The sequence below is a fragment of the Schistocerca serialis genome, chromosome 4, assembly GCF_023864345.2.
Source record: "Schistocerca serialis cubense isolate TAMUIC-IGC-003099 chromosome 4, iqSchSeri2.2, whole genome shotgun sequence".
Taxonomy (NCBI): Eukaryota; Metazoa; Arthropoda; class Insecta; order Orthoptera; family Acrididae; genus Schistocerca; species Schistocerca serialis.
The window spans coordinates 835,266,664-835,291,751 of record NC_064641.1 but is presented as its reverse complement, the minus strand read 5'-3'; the positions used below and the strand labels follow the sequence as shown (position 1 = coordinate 835,291,751).

Sequence of the window (25,088 nt, the reverse complement as noted above, 5' to 3'; positions counted from 1 at the left end):
AAAACGTTGTGTGGAGTGACTTATCATGGTACACAATGTGGCGATCCGATGGCAGAGTGTGGGTATGGCGAATGCCCGGTGAACGGTATCTGCCAGCGTGTGTATTGCCAACAGTGAAATTCGGAGGCGGTGGTGTTATGGTGTGGTCGTGTTTTTCATGGAGGGGGCTTGCACCCCTTGTTGTTTTGTGTCGCACTATTGCAGCACAGCCCTACACTGATGTTTCAAGCACCTTCTAGCTTCCCGCTGTTGAAGAACAGTTCGGGGATGGCGATTGTATCTTTCAACACGATCGAGCACCTGTTCATAACATCTCTGTAATGGACTGGCCTGCACAGAGTCCTGACCTTAATCCTACATAACACTTTTGGGATGTTTTGGAATGTCGACGTCGTGCCAGGCCTCGCCGATCGACATCGATACCTCTCCTTAGTCCAGCACTCCTCGAAGAATGGGCTGCCATTCCCCAAGAAACCTTCCAGCACCTGATTGAACGTATGCCTGCGAGAGTGGAAGCTGTCACATGGCCAAGGATGGGCCAATACCATATTGAATTCCAGCATTACCGATGGAGGGCGCCACAAATTCTGAGTCATTTTCAGCCAGGTGTCCGGATACTTTCGATCGCATTGTGTATGTGCGTAGGCAACAATAACTCTAAGCAGAAAATAAAAATTGCCATTTCTTTCCCTACATGTGCTGACGGACGCAGTGGTAAGATAAGTTGAGAATTTGTGTCTGATGGGAGGTGTGCTAGGGTAATCAGTGCAGCTGCAGTGAGCAGTGTGTCTGGATGGCGCAGTGGTCAGCGCATTTGCCTAGTAAGGAAGAGATATCGGTTCAGATCCTGATCCGGCACAAATTTTCAACTTTTTCCTTTGATTTAAATCAATGCCCACTGTGGTGTCACCGCCAGACACCACACTTGCTAGGTGGTAGCTTTTAAATCGGCCGCGGTCCGGTAGTATAAGTCGGACCCGCGTGTCGCCACTGTCAGTGATCGCAGACCGAGCGCCACCACACGGCAGGTCTAGAGAGACTTACTAGCACTCGCCCCAGTTGTACAGCCGACTTTGCTAGCGATGCTACACTGACGAAGACTCTCTCATTTGCCGAGAAGATAGTTAGCATAGCCTTCAGCTAAGTCAATTGCTACGACCTAGCAAGGCGCCGTATTCAATTGATATTTATTATATGAAGCATGTATCATCAAGAGCGATGTTCTACAATTATGGATTAAAGTTAAGTATTCCAGAAGCTACGTACTTTTCTTTATAGCATTCATTACGTATCCTGTTTCAGACCTCACGCCAGCCTGCGTGAGTTTAAACGCGTGCCTTTCGGCTTCCTCTCATTGTGTCTTGTCTAGACACAACACCCACTAACAGCTTATGCAATTAATTCCTTTGTGTATTTATTTCCTTATAATACTGTAAAAATTAGGCTGCCATATACCCTTCGTTCCAAGAAAGCAAGCTGTTCACATGGTATTATTACTTTCGTAGGTACAATTATGTGAACAACATAGGGAACAATGTCTTATATGTTTGCAAAGCTATGGTGTCATAGTATTATAGAGTAATGGAGGTGGTTAAGACGTGTCACTTGCTGTCAACTGTCCTTAGTTATGCGAATAGTATGAGTGAAGAGTTTGGAAACGTAAATAATGTATACAGTCATCGCGGTGCATACTGCCAACAATTACTGGTTCACTGCGTTTCACTGTTGAAGTTGGATGCCTCAGACCGCTGGTTAGTTGCGCGTAGTGTGTTTCTAGCCCTGCAGTTGGTGCACAAAGGTTTGAAAAAGTTCAACGCAGTAATGAGCGTATAAGCTCGGAAAAAAGTGAAGTACACTCAAAACTACAAAACTGAGCGGGAAAGTGAACCCCCCCCCCCAAAAAAAAAAAAACCACCAGTTCGAGTTGCAGATAATTTTTCACGTTCTAAGGTGTATGAAAGTAAAAATATTACTTCTGGAGGGAAAACTATTCTTCATAGACATATAGAAACGCAGAGGCATGTGCAATGTGCTGCAAGACCGATAGAGCAGAGAACTTCTAACTTCACTTTCGTTCCAGGACTGAAATGTGAACAATTAACTTAAGGAGACGGTAATATGGCTCTGAGCATTCATAGGTGAACACTACGTATCTTGCAACGTTATAGAACATTTGCCTGCATTACTGAAGTCAGTATCTTTCGATTCATAAATTGCCCTAAAATTTACATGTGGTAGAGCGAAAGCAACTGCAATGTGGAACATGTTACAGGTGGCGAAAGTACAGACACGCCACGTTATACGCTTCGCAAATTTAAGTTTTCAGTAACTGTTTATGAATCAGCTGATCTCAGTTGTAGGCCTACCAATCAGTTGTGCGGTGTTGCTATAGTGGACGTAGGACATGGAAGGATAAGTCATGCATTTTTTGATATGACTGCAGCAACTGAGACAAACGCCGTAAATCTTTACAACAGTCTGATTGGATGCCTAAACTTGGAGAATATACCAAATAAGGAAAACTTAGTAAGTTTTATTGCCGAAGGAGCTAGTATTACAATGAGCAAGTATAGCCTCCTGTCTAACCCTCTGAAAAGAAATTTTCCTAGGATTGTCACCCGCACAGATTGTCCTGGTGTTTAAAGTACAGTCCAGGATCCCGGGTAAAGGGACTCGAGACACACTTTCGTCCAGCCTTGTTCCGAATTTTCGAGTTAAGCGAACGACGAGAAAGAATGTGTATAATTTCCTCATCCAATGATTAAACATGATTCAAACTACGCATTTTCCTGTTAAATGAGAGATTATTGGGCAGTTAAGTTGCCAGCATGTTCCATGTTTTCTTTGAGCATTTTACGGAAAGGATCTGCGTTCGCAAAAGTTGATTCGTCCTTCCTCCAATGATGAACATAGTTCCTCAAGTTCGTCGGTGGTCTAGCGGTTCTAGGCGCTCAGTCCGGAACCACGCGACTGCTACGGTCGCAGGTTCGAATCCTGCCTCGGGCATGGATGTGTGTGGTGTCCTTAGGTTAGTTAGGTTTAAGTAGTTCTATGTTCTAGGGGACTGATGACCACAGATGTTAAGTCCCATAGTGCTCAGAGCCATTTGAACCATTTGAACCTCAAGTTCGTTTATCCCCAAGAAGAAAATTCAACAAAGAATAGTTAAGATTTTTCCACATGGCTGATGAAAGAAAACGACTTCACAGCAAAGAGTGCGATTTTCCCTGCCTCGTTTTAAAGGAAGAAAAACTGTATTGATCATTAGAAGACACAAAAACACATTCTGAGACGACAGCAGTGTCGTAAAACAACAATTACAATTTTATTTGAGAAAAAGATATACGTCTGAACAGTGTAAAACACTGCCTTAGCTACAAATCATTGGACAGCCAAATGAAATCGTATCATCCCTCGTTGGCAGACAGTAATATTGTATCTAAATTTTCCTGTAGGAGAACTAAGGAAACGGTTAGCCCGCCCTGCTAGCCGCGCAGTCTAACGCGCTGCTTCCTGAGCGGTAAGGCGTACTGGCCCCCGGCACGAATCCGCTCGGCGGATTAGTGCCGAGGTCCGGTGTGCCGGCCAGCCTGTGGATGGTTTTGAAGGCGGTTTTCCATCTGCCTCAGCGAATGCTACATCTACATCTACATTTATACTCTGCAAGCCACCCAAAGGTGTGTGGCGGAGGGCATTTTACGTGCCACTGTCATTACCTCCCTTTCCTGTTCCAGTCGCGTATGGTTCGCGGGAAGAACGACTGTCTGAAAGCCTCCGTGCGCGCTCTAATCTCTCTAATTTTACATTCGTGATCTCCTCGGGAGGTACAAGTAGGGGGAAGCAATATATTCGATACCTCATCCAGAAACGCACCCTCTCGAAACCTGGCGAGCAAGCTACACCGCGATGCAGAGCGCCTCTCTTGCAGAGTCTGCCACTTGAGTTTGTTAAACATCTCCGTAACGCTATCACGGTTACCAAATAACCCTGTGACGAAACGCGCCGCTCTTCTTTGGATCTTCTCTATCTCCTCCGTCAAACCGATCTGGTACGGATCCCACACTGATGAGCAATACTCAAGTATAGGTCGAACGAGAGTTTTGTAAGCCACCTCCTTTGTTGATGGACTACATTTTCTAAGCACTCTCCCAATGAATCGCGCCCGCATCTCGTGGTCGTGCGGTAGCGTTCTCGCTTCCCACGCCCGGGTTCCCGGGTTCGATTCCCGGCGGGGTCAGGGATTTTCTCTGCCTCGTGATGGCTGGGTGTTGTGTGATGTCCTTAGGTTAGTTAGGTTTAAGTAGTTCTAAGTTCTAGGGGACTGATGACCATAGATGTTAAGTCCCATAGTGCTCAGAGCCATTTGAACCAATGAATCTCAACCTGGTACCCGCCTTACCAACAATTAATTTTATATGATCATTCCACTTCAAATCGTTCCGCACGCATACTCGCAGATATTTTACAGAAGTAACTGCTACCAGTGTTTGTTCCGCTATCATATAATCATACAATAAAGGATCCTTCTTTCTATGTACTCGCAATACATTACATTTGTCTATGTTAAGGGACAGTTGCCACTCCCTGCACCAAGTGGCTATCCGCTGCAGATCTTCCTGCATTTCGCTACAATTTTCTAATGCAGCAACTTCTCTGTATACTACAGCATCATCCGCGAAAAGCCGCATGGAACTTCCGACACTATCTACTAGGTCATTTATATATATTGTGAAAAGCAATGGTCCCATAACACTCCCCTGTGGCACGCCAGAGGTTACTTTAACGTCTGTAGACGTGTCTCCATTGATAACAACATGCTGGTTCCCCTTATTCCGCCTCAGTTACACTATGTCGGCGATTGCTGCGCAAACATTTGGTGTTACACTCATCTAGTATACACGTTCCCGGGGGAAGGGGTTCCTGGAGGCCAAACCGCACAACAACCCTGGGTTCGGTGTGAGGCGGCGGTGGGGTGAGTGGACTGCTGTACCCTTTTGTGGGGTTGTGAACCACTGAGGGCCACGGCAGGGACGAAGCATCTCCGTCGTTTCTAGGTCCCCGGTTCAATACACAATGCAAGGCAACGGTTATCTCGGAAAACGTTCTAGGCCCATACAGTCGAGATGTAGTCGTAGGCACGCTTCACAAAGCCTTTTATTTTTCTGTGTCCTCAGATGCTCCAAATCGAGGAAATACAAAATCTTACACTCAACGCAAGTTCAGTACTTCGATGTTAATCCCGGGATACGCCAGAGATTGCTAGGTTTTTATGAAGACTCCAAGAAAACCCCATAGACGCTTTCCCAAGAAATTGAATCTCAACCTGGGTGAGGATCAGTTACACAATGAATTCTGTGATTTCTAGAATGCATACGCTGGAGTCGATAAAAGAAAACCAAAAGACTAGATTTGAGTACATTTCTCTTAGCAGCAGACCACAACTGACGCCTCCCATTTCCAACTGCTTAGGCTTATTTTTAATTCCTACCAGCAACTCATTTGCTGAAAGTATCTTCAGTATAATGAAAAAATTGTGTCCAGAAGAAAGAAATCGGATGTCCGCGGCCTTAATGAAAAGAGAACATGAAATAAAAGTGAACTTTTCTGTAAGTTGTAGCGAATTATTAAAATTTTTGAAAGAGAAAGGGGATAACGAAGGACTAACGAAAGCAGCAAAGACCAAAGCAATACATGCTTTCAAAAATACGAAACAGTTATGTTATTGTTAGACATTTTCTTGAAGATTTTTATCTCTTTTTTGTCTGAACTTTGAATTGAACTTATTTTATGCCTGTAAATGTCCATTTAAAAATTCATTTCATGTTTAAGTGGCAAATCCATAATTATAAATAAGAATGAAAAGGAGAAGACTTCCTTTTTTATTTTTGTGTTAACGTAATATTAAAACTCAATTTTGATATGTTTAGACCATGTAGATATAAAAACTGTTTAATATTACTTATGATACTTGTGGCAAACTATTAACATTTTCTTCATTCCATTTGCTAGAAACGTAGTCCAGCTCAGGGCTTCTTGAAAAGTGGCATCCCTAATTAAAGCTGTGAGAGCTATGTCCGGGTAGCATTGTTTGCGAATAGCATGGTTCCGGTTTTGAACCTTGGTCCGACAAACAGTTTTTATCTATTAGAAACTTTCAGAACGTACTTTACCCCCTTTTTCGAATAGCGGTATAAGTCTTTGTCTCAGGGCGAAATTACGATATAACAATTTTTTAGATACGTCATAAAAATTTCTTTTTCGCTGCGTAACAGTTTTACGATACCTGTTCGCTCATCATGGGTAGGCGAAAACTTTTATTGACATATGAAGTGAACACTCGGAAACATTAGAAAGCAGACGTAAAAACAGAATACCTGCAGCTAATGCATCCTGTACAAACCACTGTGAAGTGCATGTTAGAGGATATCACGAGTTAGGGTTTCTTCCCGTTCTAATCGCGTATGGCGAGCGGGAACAGTGACTGCTTAAATTCTTCTATGTTAGCTACCTGATTAACCAGGTCTTGTCTTCACGGTCCGTAGAGGCGGCGTATGTAGTGAGCTGAAGATTACCTCTAAGTTCTCATTTAATGTGGTCCTTGAAATGTCGTAAGCAGACTTTCACAGGACAATTGACGTGAATCCTCAAGTGTTTGCCATTTCATATTTAACCTCTGACCGTTCAATGCCCTGACTGTAAAACTTAGGAAGCGCTGTTGTGACATCACTCTTAGGTAATTGCAGGACGAAAGGCACGTGTTCACACAGGAAAAGCTCAGTCAAACACAAGCGTAGTAATTGTTTTGTCCATCATTTATCAGGGAGTCTACTTCCAGTTTAAGATTACAGCAAGGTGGTTGGCAGTCTTACCCAGCATGGACACCAGCGAGACGAGAGGGTGGCGCCGGTCCACCCTGAAGTTGGCGCTCGTGTTGGAGTTGACCCTCGGGTACCAGAGGCCAGCCGCCTTGATGAGCGTCCGCAGGTGCTTGCTCTGTTGGGAGAAACGTGTTTAGCTTATTATCCTGAACGTCTAACACTATATTCAGTAGAATATCCAAGGTATTCAGATTTCGGACTCGATGTCCGAAATTTGTTTAGGCAATTTCCCAAAGTTTCGCCATACGCAGTATTCGGCAGTTGGTGGGAGTCCACCAGATAGCAGCCTCAGGCGGAGGCCCAGGTCCAGAGACTCACCTTGGCCCGCAGCTCGGCCTCCATGCCACGGACGGATCCCCACTCGGCGACCTGCATCAGCCCGTCGGTCGCAATCTGGCCCTCACCCCAGAAGGAGAAGTTGCGCTCGTGCGTCGCCCCGATCACGTCGCTGAAGTGCGTGAGCCACAGCGAAAATGGGAAGTCCTTGGGGTGGGTCTTGTTCGACCAGATGCCCTCGAACACCATCTGAAACCACGTCCAAAACCGTGCTGTAACTTAGGCTTCATGTGCAGTTCGAGAAACAACTCTTAAAACAACGTAGCTTATAAAAGTTTCTGGGGCTTTCTCATAGTGAATACAGGATATATGACTCCGGCGAAATATCTTCAGACTCTCAGAAGAATGTGATAATTCCAATACCAAAGAATCCGATCTGAGGGAATATCAGTTTGGGTTCTGAGAAATTAGGTAATGCTGACCCTAGGACATCTCAGAAAATAGGTTGAAGAAAAACAAACCCACACTTGCAGCATCTGTAGGTTCAATAAAAAGCTTTTGAGAATGTAGACTGGAAAACGCTCTTCGAAATTCTCTCGCTGTCAGTGATAAAATGTGGGGTCTGCAACATATATAGAAACCAGACGGCCTTTATAAGAGTCGAAGGGCATCAAAGGAAGATGGTAGTTGAGAAGGGGAGGGCAGGGTTGTAATCTATCCACCACGTTTTCAAGCTTCTGAAAAGCTGAAAATTAGTGCAGGAAACAAAAGAGAAGTCTGAAAGAGAAATTGAAGTTCATGGGAAAGAAATAAATGTGTGATGACCAGATCCAGCAGCCTGCATTTTTGAGCTGCATAGCGGAAAAATGCTACTCTTAAACTGTTATGGCAGGAAGTTTTTGGAACGAGAATACCGCAACTCAGCGTGCCATATTTCGTATAAGCAGTAACCGGTCAGGAGCTGAGAGGAATATGCAAACCTTCTTTAAAGAACGCCAGCCATCACTGTTTCCATATCCAGCAATGTCATCCATCGAAAATGTTTGGGATATGGCTCATTGGCGATTTGTTCGTCACGTTTCCGCAAGCAACACTATTGATCGTAGACTCGTGTACAAATTGCCTAGATTGTGCTATGCGAACATCCCCACACTTCCTTAAGTTTCATGCTATTATTTAGAGGCTCTGACTGTGCCACTTGGGAGCATCACATCGTACTGAAATTCAGACATTATGTGCAGTTTTGTAATTCTAATTATTTGTGTAATCTGTAAGTTATATGCCTCGTGATGACTGGGTGTTGTGTGCTGTCCTTAGGTTAGTTAGGTTTAAGTAGTTCTAAGTTCTAGGGGACTGATGACCATAGATGTTAAGTCCCATAGCGCTCAGAGCCATTTTTTTTGTAAGTTATAGAGGGTAGATGCAACGATACATTGCTAGGTCAGGGATATGTGCATGAGATATACAGACTGCCGGACCAAGTCATGTAGCAAACAGTTGCTGGTCTTGTGCGAGGATGAACGGTTACGTGTTCAGTCGAGAGGCTGTCGCAAAAACATTTTCATGCAGGATCCTCCACGTGTGTAGAATATAGCAAAACGTATCCTTCGGAGCACGGTACAGTTTCTTATCCTGTAAAATAATCCCGGATTTACTGCGGAGCCGTTCCCATTGCCGTTATAGACTCAAGAGCTGGCATCGTGTACAAATATGTTGTGTCCAGCATGGAGCCGATGTGCTGGTCTTCTCCTAATTCATATGAAGTGGTCTAATTTCGGAGCCTGCTAGGCCGGCTTAAGGGCTAGTGATTTTAGCAACATATCACGTGTTTCCCAGCACCTCTTACCGATAAACTAATGAGAGGAAGCAGCACTTCCATAGAAGTATGTTGGTGGTAGATGGCAATGGAATGAGAACGCCATTATGCAGCTCCTAAAGTTATTGTAGTTCATGTCTGCCTATTACGTAAACAACTGTTTTATATAAATGCCCAAACATATTTCAGCATCGTTGTGTCATCATCGGTGGGTCCTTTTATTCAGTTTTGTGAAATGTAAACATGTTTTAAGTAAGAAATATTGCAACAATATTAGGGCTAGAACAGTTTTTGTCAGTTGTTATTATAACCCTCATTTTTCTACAATGTTGCGTTCTTTAGGATCCTATTTACCTTACTGTAAATTGGTAGCTTCTCATGTGCAGCTAAATGATGTTACTGTTAGTTTGGTTGGCGACTTAATAAACCACTTTATCTATCAACGTAATTTTGCAGCGTTTAAATATTTCGCGGCTGTATTTTACCATTACTAACTTATCCGTTCTCTCCTGCATTCTCATCTGTCTTGGAAATGCGTGCGCAGTCCCTGTTGCTGTCACTTGTTTTCGTATTTGTTTGCCGCCGAATCTGAACTTTGTTCACTTTGTCCCTCTCTCCCTTCCCCCCTCCCCCCTCCCCCCCCCCTCTCTCGCTCTCTCTCTCTCTCTCTGTGTGTGTGTGTTTATCTGTTTGTGTCGTCTTTCTGTACAGCTATTTTAGTGTGTTTAGTTGTAAAAAAAAAAAAAAAAAAAAGAAAAAAAAGAAAGGTTCAAATAGCTCTGAGCACTATGGGACTTAACATCTGAGGTCATCAATCCCCTAGAACTTAGAACTACTTAGACCTAACTAACCTAAGGACACCACACAGCCGGCCGGTGTGTCCGAGCGGTTCTAGGCGCTTCAGTCTGAAACCGCGCGACCGCTACGGTCGCAGGTTCGAATCCTGACTCGGGCATGGATGTGTATGATGTCGCTAGGTTAGTTAGGTTTAAGTAGTTCTAAGTTCTAGTCCCATAGTGCTCACAGTCATTTTTTTGACGCCACACACATCCATGCCCAAAGCAGGATTCGAACCTGCGACCATAGCAGTCGCGCGGTTCCGGACTGAAGCCCCTAGAACCGCTCGTTTAGTTGAACTCCATTGCATAGTACGAGTAGATCGTAGTGTAGTCGTTTACAATCTGTTTTACATCAGCTAATGTATAAGTGGAAGTTTTCTTCTGTTATAAATGTGTAGAGTAGGCTGTGGGTGGTTTCTAATATCTTTAAATCTTTTTCTATTTTAGTTAGGTGACTGTTACGTGCCAGCAAGTGTGCTATGGGAGCAGTTACTTCTTAGATTTCTAAATATCTTGTTTTAAAGTTCATGCATGTTTGACCCGTGCATAGTGACTGGCAAGAGTCGCATGTAAGGTCGCAAATGCCTAATCTGTCCATTATGACTGAGGGAGTTTCCTGTGTTCTAAGATTTTTCTGTGTTCTGTTGTCTGTTTTGTACCCTATTAGAAAGCTCTATTTCTTTAAAGTGTTGTAAATTCTGTGAACAATTTTATTATTGTAGGAGAGTTGGGGTTGGGTTGGGTTGTTAGGGGAAGAGATCAAACAGCGAGGTCATCGGTCTCATTGGATTAGGGAAGGATGGGGGAGGAAGTCGGCCGTGCCCTTTCAAAGGTACCATCCCGGCATTTGCCTGGAGCGATTTAGGGAAATCACGGAAAAGCTAAATCAGGATGGCTGCTGGACGCGGGATTGAACCTTCGTCCTCCCGAATGCGAGTCCAGTGTAGGAGATTATGCGCCATTTTGTTTTCTTGTGCGTGTGTTTTTGCCCTGTAAGTCTTGGGTGTGGTCATCGTGCGATGAGTTGTTCTGTGTTGTTGTGCAATGTCTTGCGTTCATATGACCTGTTCATTCCCTGACCATTTACATATTTTTCGGTACAGTTTCTCTATCATATGGGTATGATAAGGCTGCTCGTAAGCCTCATTGCCGGAAGGTCGAAGTGTTTAAACGTAATTTTGGGAGTTTATTGCAGATCGCAAAATACGAGTTAGATGGCAACAACCCTTCGTGTAGGTAGGAAATTGCGTGGCCTCTGGGTTGGAGGTTGTGTTTAAAAGTGTTTAGCAATTCTGAAGTCAGTTGTCACTGATACTCTAAGTTATTTTTCCGATACAGAAGGCATACAGTAACTCGAAAATGCGTTCCCGTTTGTGTGTGTGTGTGTGGGGGGGGAGGGGGGGGGGCATTCAGATTCGTCATTTCCTAGTTCTCTAGGAGATCGTTGTGCTGTAGTGAGTGTGCACTTGCCTCACAGCACACGCGAAGCCGTTTGCTAGCTTTAGGTGATATTTAATGCAAGAGGCGGACTTGGTGAGATGCAACAGACTCTAATAAATCATATTTGCACGGCGAAAAGTTGAATTTTTTGTGTGACTTCCGACCTACTGAGTTTGAAGTGTTACCCAGTTCTGTCCTTGTGAACATTGTCGGTTGAAGTTGCTTGGTACCATTTGGAGGCGGTGTATTGACCAATAGCGCTGTACGTTTTCCAGTTCAATGACCCATACTCAGAAACTCTCTGAATGCAGTTAGACAGCTATAGGCAATTAATCATTGATTTGCCGCGCACACAAGTCTAAACCTGTCTCTTGGGTCAAAGCGAGGCTGGAGACTCTTTTTCAGACTATTTCGTAAAAGCAGCAGTGCGGAAGACCGATCCGAGTCTGCCAATAAATGTTTCCTAATTAATCCTCAGATAAATACGGGGGGCGTTTGAAAAGACCGTGCAAATTCCGAGAGATAGCATCACTGGTGCATATCGAGGTCATGTTTAGTTAGTAGCATCTTTGGGAAGAACGCACACCAAATTTCAGCCATATTGGTCTATTTCTTTGTGTTTGGCAATCGTGTGAATCAAGGAAGTCGAGTGGTTGTCAAAAAATGCACGAAAAAGAATTTCGTATGGTGATTAAACATTACTTTATGAAAGGAAAAACGCCTCAGGAGACTAAAGAGAAGCTTGATAAACTTTACGGTGACTCTGCACCTCCGATTAGAACAGTTTATAAGCGGTTTCAAAATTTTCAGAGGGGCCATATGGGCACAAGTTACGCTGACGTTCTGGACGTCCTGTGGAGGTTACGACTCCAGAAATCATTGATAAAATCCATGATATGGTGATGGGTGACAGAAGAGTAAAGGTGCGTGAGATTGCTAGTGCTGTGGGCATTTCGAATGAACGGGTATATAATATTTTGCATAAACATTTGGACATAAGAAAGCTATCCGCAAGATGGGTCTCGCGATTAATCACGCTTGACCAAAAACGAAATCGTGTGAAGTGTTCGAAGGATGGTTTGCTGCTGTTCAGGAAGAATCCATAGGACCTTAAGTGTCTTTTCGACACTGTGGATGAAACATGGATACATTACTATACTCCTGAGACAAAATAACAATCTAAACAAAGGGTTACCAAGGGAGAACCTGCACCAATAAAGGCGAAGACCATTCCTTCGGCCGGAACGGTTATGGCAACTGTCTTTTGGGATTCGCAAGGAATAATCCTCATCGACTATCTGGAAAAGGGTAAAACTACTACAGGTGCAGATTATTCATCGTTATTGGACCATTTGAAAACCGAGCTGCAAGAAAAACGCCGGCGATTGGACCGCAAAAAAGTCCTTTTCCATCACGACAATGCACCAGCACACACCTTAGCAGTTGTGGTCGCATAATTAATGGAAATAGGATTCCAACTCGTGTTTCAGGACGAGAAATGCATCACCTGTAAGGACGGGTTTACCCCATGAGCTGAGCTACCTTGTATTTGGCCTCATCGCAGGCACAGCACTCGAAGTCGTCGTCCTCCTTCTTGGACTCGTCCTGGGAGGGCAGCTCGCACAGCTGTCGGCTCAGGCTGCCATCGTCCGCATACCAGTTGTTGGGGTCCTCAAACACCATGGCCCTGCAGCATACGGTGTCACACTAAAGTAATGCACAGTCACACACGTCTAGCAGGAAACAGTACAATTTGACAATGAAGTCACAGAATCACTGTATGCGTTTTTGTATTTAGGCAACTGAAGACAGTGAAAGAGATAAAGAGAAAAGTAGAATGGTTTGGAGTGATTTTCGTAAACAAGATATGATTTTCAGCACCAAGTGTCTGATGTATCTGAAAGGTAAAGTTTACAATCACTGTGTATTCCCTGTTTTGGATTACGCCAGTGAGATTTGGCCTTTTCATGTGAAAACTATTCAAAACCTGAGGGTTGCTAAGTTAACTACAGAGAGACACCTACCTGTTGGTAATTTTTATGAGAGACAGGAAAGCAAATAAATCGATTACAGAACAACCTCCAGCTGAAGATGTAACTTACTGAAAACTAAGCCGATAGACGAGTCCAAGAAGCAGTGTGCGTATTGTGAAAATTGTAAGAATTTGGTACAGAAGTATCGAAATAGTTTGGAAAACTGCTAACATATGGCGCTGTAATCGCAATATGTACTGCCCGTAAATAGTGCACCGCATCTCAGAGCGATCTGTTCTAAACAGCGGGGAGTGGGGGGCGCCGTACAGTAAGAGCTGGTCAACAGCAAACACGTTTCCGCCACTGTGCGCAATAGCTCACCGTGGGACACTTCGCGCCTACGCTTATATGTGATGGAGGATATGTTTTTTCGTGAGTGTTGTCGTTTTAGTGTTGTTACTTCTGTGTAGTGAACTAGAAGTGTTTTAGTGTGCGCAAGCAAACGCCAGATTATGCTGTTGTTTGCTGTAATTCTCACAACCGCAACGTAGAAGGAACTGAAGTTATGTTTCATAATTTCCCTGGCGATGCAAGTCCGAAAAGGGTATGGCTGTAAAAATGCTACAGAAAAGACTCTGTGAGTGCTGCAAATGCTAAAATATGTTCTCGTCATTTCAATAGTACTGATTATGACAGAGAGTTGCGTTCGGAACTCCTTAACTTATCGACGAAACGAGTGCAGAAGAGTGACGCATTTCCATCGTGTAATTTCCCTTGCACCACAGCGAAGCGCCAAAGAAATTTGTATAGGCATGCGTATTCAAATACAGAAATATGTAAACAGGCAGAATATAGCGCTGCGGTCGGCAAAGCCTATATAAGACAAGTGTCTGGCGCAGTTGTTAGATCGGTTACTGCTGCTACAATGGCAGGTTATCAAGATTTAAGTGAGTTTTAACGTGGTATTATAGTCGGCGCACGAGCGATGGGACACAGTATCTCCCCAAGGTACCGATGAATTGAGGATTTTCCCATACGACCATTTTACGAGTGTACCATGAATATTAGGAATCCGATAAAACATCAAATCTCCGACATCGCTGCGACCGGAAAAAGATCCTGTAAGAACGGGACCAAAAACGACCGAAGAGAATCGTTTTACGTGACAGAAGTGCAACCCTTCCGCAAATTGCTGCAATTTCAATGCTGGGCCATCAACAAGTGTCAGCGAGTGAACTATTCAATGAAACATCATTGATATGGGCTTTTGGAGCCAGAAGATCACTAGTGTACCCTTGTTGACTGCACGACACAAAGCTTTACGTCTCACCTGGGCCCATCAACACCGACATTGAACTGTTGATGACTGGAAACATGTTGTCCGATAGGATGAGTCTCGCTTCAAATAGTATCGAGCGGATGGACGTGTACCGGTATGGAGACAACCTCTGAATCCGTGGCCCTGCATGTCAGCAGGGGACTGTTCAAACTGGTGGAGACTCGGTAATGGTGTGGGGTGTGTGCAGTTGGAGTGTTATGGGACTCCTGATACGTCTAAATACGACTCTTGACAGGTGACACATACGTAAGCATCATGTCTGATTACCTGCATCCATTCATGTCTATTGTGAATATTCAGCAGAAAACTGGATGTTTATAGAAGAGCACTACGACTCACCGGAAGATGACGCAACCGGAGCCCTTGGGCGGCGCGTTCCACATGACCTGCACCTCGGTTTTCGGCAGGTCGTCGGCCTCCGAGATGGTGTTGACACACTGGTCGTTGAAGGTGGTGAGGGAGTCACCAAACAGCTGGAAGCTGCCCACGCGGCGCGGAGACGCGTCTGCGCGCGGGTCCTTCGGCTCCACAGTCAGCATGAAGCGCGTGAACATCTGCAGGCGGCCGTGCGTGCGCGAACCCACCAGTGACACTGCAACAGCACGAGTGGACGGTATTTAACCGAACTATTAAAATAACACCCTTACTGAGTCGTAAATGAGACGTTCCACGCTGTACCCTATTACGAGGGTCACTCCAAAAGAAATGCACACTATTTTTTTTTAAATACAGTTTTCATTCTGCATGTGTGAAAGTTTTACAGTGTGTAGATACATCCTTCCCGCTTGTTTCCAAACTTAGTTCAACCTGTCTCCGTGAGTGGCGCCGTCACAGCATTTGTCTTCAAGATGGCTGCTACACTTGACGTTCGTCAGAAGCAAAGTGCTGTCATAGAATTCCTGTGCTGTGAAAACGAGACAGTGGGAAACTTCCACAAGAGGTTGAAAAAGGTGTATGTAGATGCTGCTCTAGATCGCAGTAGTTAGTCGGTGGGCAAGCAGGTTACGTGATGAAAGCGGGCACGACAATATTGAGGATTGTCTTTGCAGCGGCAGGCCTCGTACTGCACACACTCCAGACAATGTGCAGAGAGTTAACGAATTGGTGGCTGCTGACAGACGCATCACAGTGAACGAATTGTCACGATACGTTGGGATAGGGAAGGGAAGTGTTTGCAGAATACTGAAAGTGTTGGCGTTAAAAAAGATTGGTGCCAAGTGGGTTCCCAGGACCTTGACAGTGGCTCACAAAGCGATAAGAAAAACGGTATGCAGCGAACTTTTGGAACAGTACGAGAATAGTGGAGATGAATTTCTTGGAAGAATTGTGACAGGTGATGAAACATGGCTCCATCATTTTTCACCAGAGACGAAGAGGCAATCAATGGAGTGGCATCATGCAAATTCATCCAAGAAAAAAAAATCAAAACCACACCTTCTGCTGGAAAAGTTATGGCTACGGTGTTTTTCGATTCCAAAGGACTCTTGCTTGTGGACATCATGCCAAGTGGAACCACCATAAATTCTGATGCATATGTGACGACACTGAAGAAACTTCAAGCTCGACTGAGTCGTGTTCGACCACATCGGCAAAAGCAGGATGTTTTGCTGTTGCACGACAATGCACGGCCACATGTCAGTCAAAAAACCATGGAAGCGATAAAAAAAACTCGGATGGACAACACTGAAACACCCGCCTTACAGTCCTGACCTGGCTCCATGTAACTATCATCTCTTTGGCAAACTGAAAGACTCTCTTCGTGGAACAAGGTTTGAAGATGATGACTCCCTTGTGCACGCTGTCAAACAGTGGCTCCGGAATTTTACTGTGCGGGTATACAGGCGCTGGTTCCAAGATGGCGTAAGGCAGTTGAGAGGGATGGAAGTAATACGGAGAAATGAAAATATTGTTCCTAAAGGATGTATCTACACACTGTAAAACTTTCAAACATGTAGAATAAAAGATGGATTAAAAAAAAAGTGCATTTCCTTTGGAGTGGCTCTTGTACATATTAGAAGGGTGGGATGTATGGGAACGGGCGATTGGAAAAAATTGGAAGATGCGTTGGCCGCAGTTGACAGAATTCAGGCTGGGCTACGATGGCATTGAGGTACCTTAAGGCAACATCTGTTGGGCCGCGATGGACTGAGCTACTTTAGGAAAATATCTGTGGCACCTTTGGTGCGTAATGTATCGCCTGGGATCCCTGACGTCATAGTGCCTTTCGACTAGCTTGTCGTAGCTGGTCTACATTCACCTCAGTGTGAATGGCGAACAGTGGCAGGGACGCGAATCTCTGGGTGGAAGGTGAAAGTGGGTACTAGCCGCACGGATATCCCCTTACATCTTAAAAACAGGTATGAAGTCTTTCCCATTGCTGTTAAGTACATCTGAGTCAGCACAGGAAGCCTCCTCTGTTGGAACTAGGATCGATCTTCCTGAAAGGCTCCAGAGAAGCGCGGAAGGTGCGTTCGTTGGTCACTGGGAGTTCCATCGTTGCCGAGTAATGAAGCCTCCTGAGAAAATAGGAGGCAGGGCGGGAAGGAAGGCTACTGTCCGCTCGGTACGTATGCCAGGTGACCTCCTCCGAGATGCGGAAGATGCTCTGCTGGGGGCTGTGGGTATACTGGGTGCACCTGGCTGCAAATCGTGGCTTACACCAGCGATGCCTGACACTTAGGTTCAGAAGCTACCTGCAGTTTCTACTGGCAGTTCTCTGCATTGGTGAAGACAGCTGTCCACGCGAGTGTGGTTGAAGTTGAGCGAGCAATTTGTAGCAATGTTACCAAATCTGATCATAGTCCTCTGGTTTGGTGCCGAGTGGAAGGCTTGAACTAGTGTCTCAGTCGATTCTGTGACTATCTTGGATGCGTGTTTGCCGACCATCACTACTGGGGGGAGAACTGTAATAAAAAATTTAAAAAAATAAAAAAAATGTTCTAATGTGTGTGAAATCTTATGGGACTTAACTGCTGAGGTCATCAGCCTCTAAGGTTACACACTACTTAACCTAAATTATCCTAAGGATAAGCACACACACCCATGCCCGAGGGAGGACTCGAACCTCCGCCGGCACCAGCCACACAGTCCATAACTGCAGCGGCCTAGACCGCTCGGCTAAGCCCGCGCGGCGGAGAACTGCAGGATCCCTCTTAATAGCTCGGGCGTGCACTACATGCAAGAAGTGGCTTCTAGGATAGCGGCATACATGTGGCGTGCACATGTGGGTTGTTTTAGAATAGAGGAATCGCTCCACAGGCCTGATAAATATTTCGATTACAGAGACGGAAGAATAGTAGCCTCAACAATTTCAGAGAGAAATATTCGTCATGACACAAAAGAGAAAGTGAAATTAGTATATTTACACTACTTGGGAAGATCCCAGAACTACTGTAGTTTACAAACAGCAATAATTCCCTTATGGTGCTAGGAACAGAAAGCTGGCTGAAACCAAATGCTGATAGCAACGAAGTTCTGAATTCAGCTTGGAATGAATACCGCATAGATCCATGTAGGTTGGACGTCAATGATGGGGTAGCTTTTATAGCCGTAAATAGTACAATAAGATCTGCGATGTTAATACAGATTTCGAATGCGAAGTAGTTTAGCCGAAAATAATTTTAAAAAGCAGATTAGACATGATAATCGAATGCTATTACAGATCCCCGCCTTACGAGCATTGTTGACGGTACATTTCGAGAAAAACCTGGAGAATATTGCGCGTAAATTTCTTTCTCATGTTGGGTTAGGGGGAGACTTAACTTACCAGCTGTAGACTGGGAAACTTAAGGGGTTAGGTAAGATAAGGAGGACAGAAAATCGCGTGAAATTGTTCTACTAGCCTTATCCGAAAGTTATCTTGAGTAATTAATCAGAGAACCGTCTCGTGAGGGTAACGTTTTAGATCTCCGGGTTACTAAGAAGACTGAACTTTTCGTCTCATCGTAGAGCAGACAATCAGTGATCATAAGGCCGTTATAGCATCGCCGGCTACATGTGTCGACAAAATTATAAATGAAGACTGGATGATACGGTATTTCTGCTTAATAAGTGCGACAAGAAACAGATTTCGGATTACCTGGGCAGTCAACAGCAAACATTCATCTCTGAGATTAAAAATGTTGAGTGCTCACAATTCAAGAGTATTGTAAAATATGCCTTAGAAACGTGTGTGACTACCAAACTTACGACGCCTGGGAAAGATGCGCCGTTGTTCGTTTGTTAGAAAGTTGCTCCGAAACTAAAGAGAGCTTCATTGCAGACTTCGGTAGGTTTGTAAAGAGAGGAAAGGAAGATTTGCGTTAACATACAGTCGACGATGTGAAGGAAAGCCGCGTTGTTCTCAGGAGAAGAAACATCCCAGCAATTGGTTAAGCCGTTTACGAGAACTACAGAAAATCTAGAACTGGACGTCCGGATGTGGGATCCTGCGAAGTCCAGGAACTTGAGCACTGCGCCAACTTTCTTCTTTTTTGTTTTTATTTATTTATTTCTATTATTGACTTCAGTCTTACCCGTCTAGTGGACCTTACTCTTGGTGTTAGTGCTTGGCTGAATATACTGTGTTCTAATGGGGATTCACTGCAATATCCTTGACAGTTAGAAGTCTTCTTGAATTAGAACGTCTTCTTAAAAGTCAAAATTAATCTCCGAAATAAAATCCTTTAACTGAAATAAAGTCTTCTTGAAGCAGAAAATATTTTAAAGATAATTACCTCATCGGTAACTTAAATGCTATTGGAGACTGAAAATTCTATGGAAACTAAGTATCTCATGAGCAAAATACATAAAGACAGTACCTCTTTCAAGCCTAACCGTTCCAATTATCGCTCACACTACTCCCAATTACCACAACACCATTTTGAAAGTGTTTAGCGTCATTCCGTACTGTTCCTCACGAAAACCACGAAAATTTTGTTAAAATTTCGTATATGACCATTATGTTGTGATATGGTCCCAATGAACCATGAACCTTGCCGTTGGTGGGAATGCTTGCGTGCCTGTGCGATACAGATAGCCGTACCGTAGTTGCAACCACAACGGAGGGGTATCTGTTGAGAGGCCAGACAAACGTGTGGTTCCTGAAGAGGGGCAGCAGCCTTTTCAGTAGTTGCAGGGGCAACAGTCTGGATGATTGACTGATCTGGCCTTGTAACATTAACCAAAATGGCCTTGCTGCGCTGGTACTGCGAATGGCTGAAAGCAAGGGGAAACTACAGCCGTAATTTTTCCCTAGGGCATGCAGCTTTACTGTATGGTTAAATGATGATAACATCCTCTTGAGTAAAATATTCCGGAGGTAAAATAGTCCCCCATTCGGATATCCGTGGGGGAACTAATCAGGAGGAAGAAAACTGGCGTTCTACGGATCGGAGCGTGGAATGTCAGATCCCTTAATCGGGCAGGAAGGTTAAAAAAAAAATAAAAAGGGAAATGGATAGGTTAAAGCTAGATATAGTGGGAATTAGTGAAGTTCGGTGGCAGCAGGAACAAGACTCATGGTCATGTCTATACAGGATTATAAACACAAAATCAAATAGGGGTAATGCATGAGTACGTTTAATAATGAATTAACAAATAGGAGCACGGATAAGCTACTACGAACAGCATAGTGAACGCATTATTGTGGCCAAGATAGACACGAAGCCCACGCCTACCACAGTAGTACAAGTTTGTATGCCAACTAGCTCCGCAGATGATGAAGAGATTGAAGAAATGAATGATGCGATTAAAGAAATTATTCAGATAGTTAAAGGAGATGAAAATTTAATAGTCACGGGGGACTGGATTTTGATAGTATGGAAAGGAAGAGAAGGAAAAGTAGTAGGTTAGTTTGCACTGGGGGTAAGGAATGAAAGAGGAAGCCGTCTGGTAGAACTTTGCGCAGAGCATTACTTAATCATAGATAACACTTGGTTTAAGAATCATAAAAGAAGGTTGTATACATGGAAGAGGCCTGGAGACACTGGGAGATTTCAGATAGATTATATAATGGTAAGACAGAGATTCAGGAACCAGGGCTGCGATGCCATATAGGAACTTTATAAAAACATCTGTGGCACCTCTGGTGCGTATTGTATCGCCAGGGATCCCTCATGTCATAGGGCCTTTCGACTAGCTCGTCCTAGCTGGTCTACATTCACCTCACTGTGAGTGGCAAACAGTGGCAGGCACTCGAATCTCTGAGTGGAAGGTTAAAGTGGATACTGGCTGCATAGCTGTCCCCTTACATCTTAAAAACAGGTACGAAGTCTTTCCCATTGCGGTAAGTACATCTGAGCCAGCATAGGAGTCTCCTCTGTTGGGACTGGGATCGATCTTCCTGAAAGGTTCCAGATAAGCGCGGAAGGTGCGTTCGTTGGTCATTGGGAGTTCCATCGTTAGCCGAGTAATCAAGCCTCTTGAGAAAATAGGAGGCAGGGTGGGAAGGATCTTTGCGGTATTCATTCCAAGCTGCATTTAAACATTTCCAGGGGCAGATGTGGACTCTCACCACAATTTATTGGTTTATGAACTGTAGATTAAAACTGAAGAAACTGCAAAATCGTAGGAATTTAAAGAGATGAGACCTGAATAAAATGAAAGAGTCAGAGGTTCTACACCGTTCCTGAGAGAGCATTAGGGAACGATTGACAAATACAGAGGAAAGAAATACAGTAGAAGAAGAATGGGTGGCTCCGAGAGATGAAATAGTGAATGCCGCATAGGATCAAGTAGGTAAAAAGACGAAGGCTAGTAGAAATCCTTGGGTAACAGAAGAGATACTGAATTTAATAGATGAAAGGGCAACATATAAAAATGCAGTAAATGAAGCAGACAAAAAGGAATACAAACGTCTTAGAAATGAGACCGACAGGAAGTGCAAAATGACTACACAAGGATGGCTAGAGGACAAATGTAAGGAGGTAGAGGTATATATCACTAGGGGTAAGATAGATACTGCCTACAGGAAAATTAAAGAATTCTTTGGAGAAAAGAGAACCACTTGTATGAATATCAAGAGCTCAGATGGAAACCCAGTTCTAAGCAAAGAAGGGAAAGCAGAAAGGTGGAAGGAGTATACAGAGGGTCTAAACAAGAGCGATGTACTGGAGGGCAATATTGTGGAAATGGAAGAGGGCGTAGATGAAGATGAGGTGGGAAATACGATACTGCGTGAAGAGTTTGACAGAGCAAGTCCAAAAAAAGGCCCCGGGTAAAGACTTTACAGCTACTGATAGCCTGGGAGAACCAGCCATGACAAAACTCTACCATCTGGTGAGTAAGATGTATGAGACAGGCGGAATACCCTCAGACTTCAAGAAGAATATAATAATTTCAATCCCATAGAAAACAGGTGTCGGCAGGTGTGAAAATTACCATCAGTTTAATAAGTCATGGCTGCAAAATACTAACACGAATTCTTTCAGACGAATGGAAAAACTGGTAGAAGCCGAACTCGGGGAAGATCAGTTTGGATTCCGTAGAATTGTTGGAACACGTGAGGCAACACTGATCCTATGACTTATCTTTGAAGATAGACTATGGAAAGGCAAACCAACATTTCTAGCATTTGTAGACTTAGAGAAAGCTTTTGACAATGTTGACTGGAATACTCTCTTTCAAATTCTCAAGGTGGCAGGGATAAAATACAGGGAGCGAAAGGCTATTTACAATTTATACAGAAACCAGATGGCAGTTATAAGAGTCGAGGGCATGAAAGGGAAGTAGCGGCTGAGAAGGGAGTGAGACAGGGTTGTAGCCTATCCCCGATGTTATTCAATCTGTATATTGAACAAGCAGTAAAGGAAACAAAAGAAAAATTCGGAGTAGGAATTAAGATCCATGGAGAAGAAATAAAAACTTTGCGGTTTGCCGATGATATTGTAATCTGTCAGAGACAGCAAAGAGCCTGGAAGAGCAGTTGAACGGAATGAACAGTGTCTTGAAAGAAGGATATAAGATGAACATCAACAAGAGCTAAACGAGGATAATGGAATGTAGTCGAATGAAGTCACATAATGCTGAGGGGATTAGATTAGAAAATGAGACACTTAAAGTAGTAGGTGAGTTGCTATTTGGGGAGCAAAATAACTAATGATGGTCGAAGTAGAGAGGATATAAAACGTAGACTAGCTATGGCAAGGAAAGCGTTTTTGAAGAAGAGAAATTTGTTAACATCGAGTATAGACTTAAATGTCAGGAAGTCGTTTCTAAAAGCATTTGTATGGTGTGTAGCCATGTATGGATGTGAAACATGGACAAAGAAGAGAATAGAAGCTTTCAAAATGTGGTGCTACAGAAGAATGCTGAATATTAGAGCACTTGCCCGCGAAAGGCAAAGGTCCCGAGTTCGAGTCTCGGTCGGGCACACAGTTTTAATCTGCCAGGAAGTTTCATTAGATCGGTAGATCACGTAAGTAATGAGGAGGTACTGAATATAATTGGGGAGAACAGGAAATTGTGGCACAACCTGACTAAAAGAAGGGACCAGTTGGTAGGACACATTTTGAGACATCAAGGGATCACAAATTTAGTGTTGGAGGGTGTCGTGGAGGGTAAAAATAGTAGAGATAGGCAAAGAGATGAATACACTAAGCAGATTCAGAAGGATGTAGGTTGCAGTAGTTACTCAGAGATGAAGAAGCTTGCACAGGATAGAGCAGTATGGGGAGCTGCATCTAACCAGTCTCCGGACTGAAGACCACAACAACAACATGGTAGATCTTCAGACCGAAGACGGGTGCTAGTCTATCCTGCGCAAAACTTTTCATACCTGCGTAACTACTGCAACCAGTTTGAAGCAACTAACTGTATTCGATTTTTGGTCTCTATCTACTATTTTTACCCTCCACCCACACTTCCCTCTCTTACCAAATAAGTATTTCTTGATGGCCAAGATGTGTCGTGCTTACTGATTCCTTCTTTTAGTGAGGTTGTGTTATAATTTTCTTTTTGTTTCTATTACGATTCAGTACAGAATTCTTCTGTAACACCAGTTTTCTAAAGGGTCTATTCCTTTCTTGTCTAAACGATATGTAGTCTACGTTTCACTTTATTTCAAGGTTATGACGTATATAACGTTATTCAGTATGTTGGGCTTTCATAAATCCGAGATGTATTGCGACCAATCGATCTATTCCAAATCTACTGCTTCAAATGAAAACCCCTTTGTTCGTCATAATCTTAACTGATTTCTACGTGATAGAAGTCAAATACACAAAACTCCTTGATATTATTCATCCCTTTACATATTAATCCTTTTACTTATATTTACATTATCAGTTTTCTTCGTGCGGTTAAAATTTTTGTATTTGGTTTCCTTTTAGAAATCATCCCCAACTTTACTAACATTTGTTGGAAGTCAGAACCACATCTTATTGCCAGTGAGACAATAGTATTTTTGGAGACTAGCTTCCATCAACTATCCCTGCGAAACCTGATATTTAGTAATTAAAACACAAACAAAGACGTATCAGTAACTTTCATAACATTTTATTTAGAGGAAATGCATAATAACATCGTTAAATTTTTATTTTGGCGTTTTTTTAGTGATTCTTATTTTTGTATGTTTCTACCCCTTTCCGCTCCTATCAATCCCGTCAGTCATATTATAAACGCAATTTGCACGTGAGTAGAACCGACAAGTTCTTAGGGTCTCTCAATTTCATTTGGATGCAGAGAACTATCCGTATTATTAGCCATCAACATAATTTCAATTTTCACATCGTAATTCTGACTCAGGGCTTGTCTGATGCCTTGGAAAGGACATCACTAACCTTAGAGTAAAAGCAACAGGCTCAGATAAAAGGGGGTCTTTTTGGCAGTAGTGCCTGCCTAGCCGATTACTGTGGCTTGTGCCTTGGCAGATGCTTGAGCAGACGACACACGTGTGTTCGTTTATAACGTGGCGCTGCATTGTCTTTGCACATGGTGAAGGAGGCAACACTGACTCACAGGGGCAGCAATGTATTTCAGTCGTTCTGTGCATCGGTGTGGTGTTATTTATGAACAAAACTGCAACACCTCAAGATGATGCCACTGTCAGTTACTTTGCTGCCCTAATAGCGAAACCTGTCAACCATCGCGACCAGCTCGTGGCTTTGCCTCTGGGCAGTGTTGGCTGTCCGCGTGGGCCGGCTAGAGTTCGCGGGGTTATCTGGCGCTGTGTTCTGGTCGCTGACGTAAAGCCCTGCCTCTGCGTCCCTTTATCTGCAGTTTCCGGGAAGGCGTCTGGCGGCTGACTAGTGCCTGCGGGCCGGTGCTCCAAGAAGCAGCGACGGATGCACGGCCGCCTCTTGAGGTCAGGGCTTTGAACGCGCCGGTGGCGTGGCGGAGCCGTACCGAAGCGATCCTGCGCCCCTGGCAGGTTCCCAAAGCTGCGCTCCCCTACCTCTTCCCCCATCCCCCATTCCGTAAAATTACCTTATTGTAATTTTCTCTACGCAGATTCAGCAAATTTTATAATTTTATAAGTGAGTTTAATAAAAATGAAAAATAATCGAAAAAGTACATTAATGAATGGCGGTTATGAAGAATATTGCGCAC

General features: G+C 43.8%; 1 protein-coding gene across 1 annotated transcript in view; it reads right to left on the bottom strand.

The window, feature by feature from the left end:
- Positions 1-25,088, bottom strand: part of LOC126473451 (spondin-1) — a 223,431-nt gene that overhangs the window by 48,923 nt on the left and 149,420 nt on the right. Inside the window, exons 3-6 of the mRNA XM_050100507.1 lie at positions 14,901-15,153; positions 12,792-12,936; positions 7,197-7,403; positions 6,870-6,993 (exon numbers count right to left, since the gene is read on the bottom strand). Coding sequence (XP_049956464.1) covers positions 6,870-6,993; positions 7,197-7,403; positions 12,792-12,936; positions 14,901-15,153 — 729 coding nt within the window. The remainder of the gene's footprint in view (positions 1-6,869; positions 6,994-7,196; positions 7,404-12,791; positions 12,937-14,900; positions 15,154-25,088) is intronic.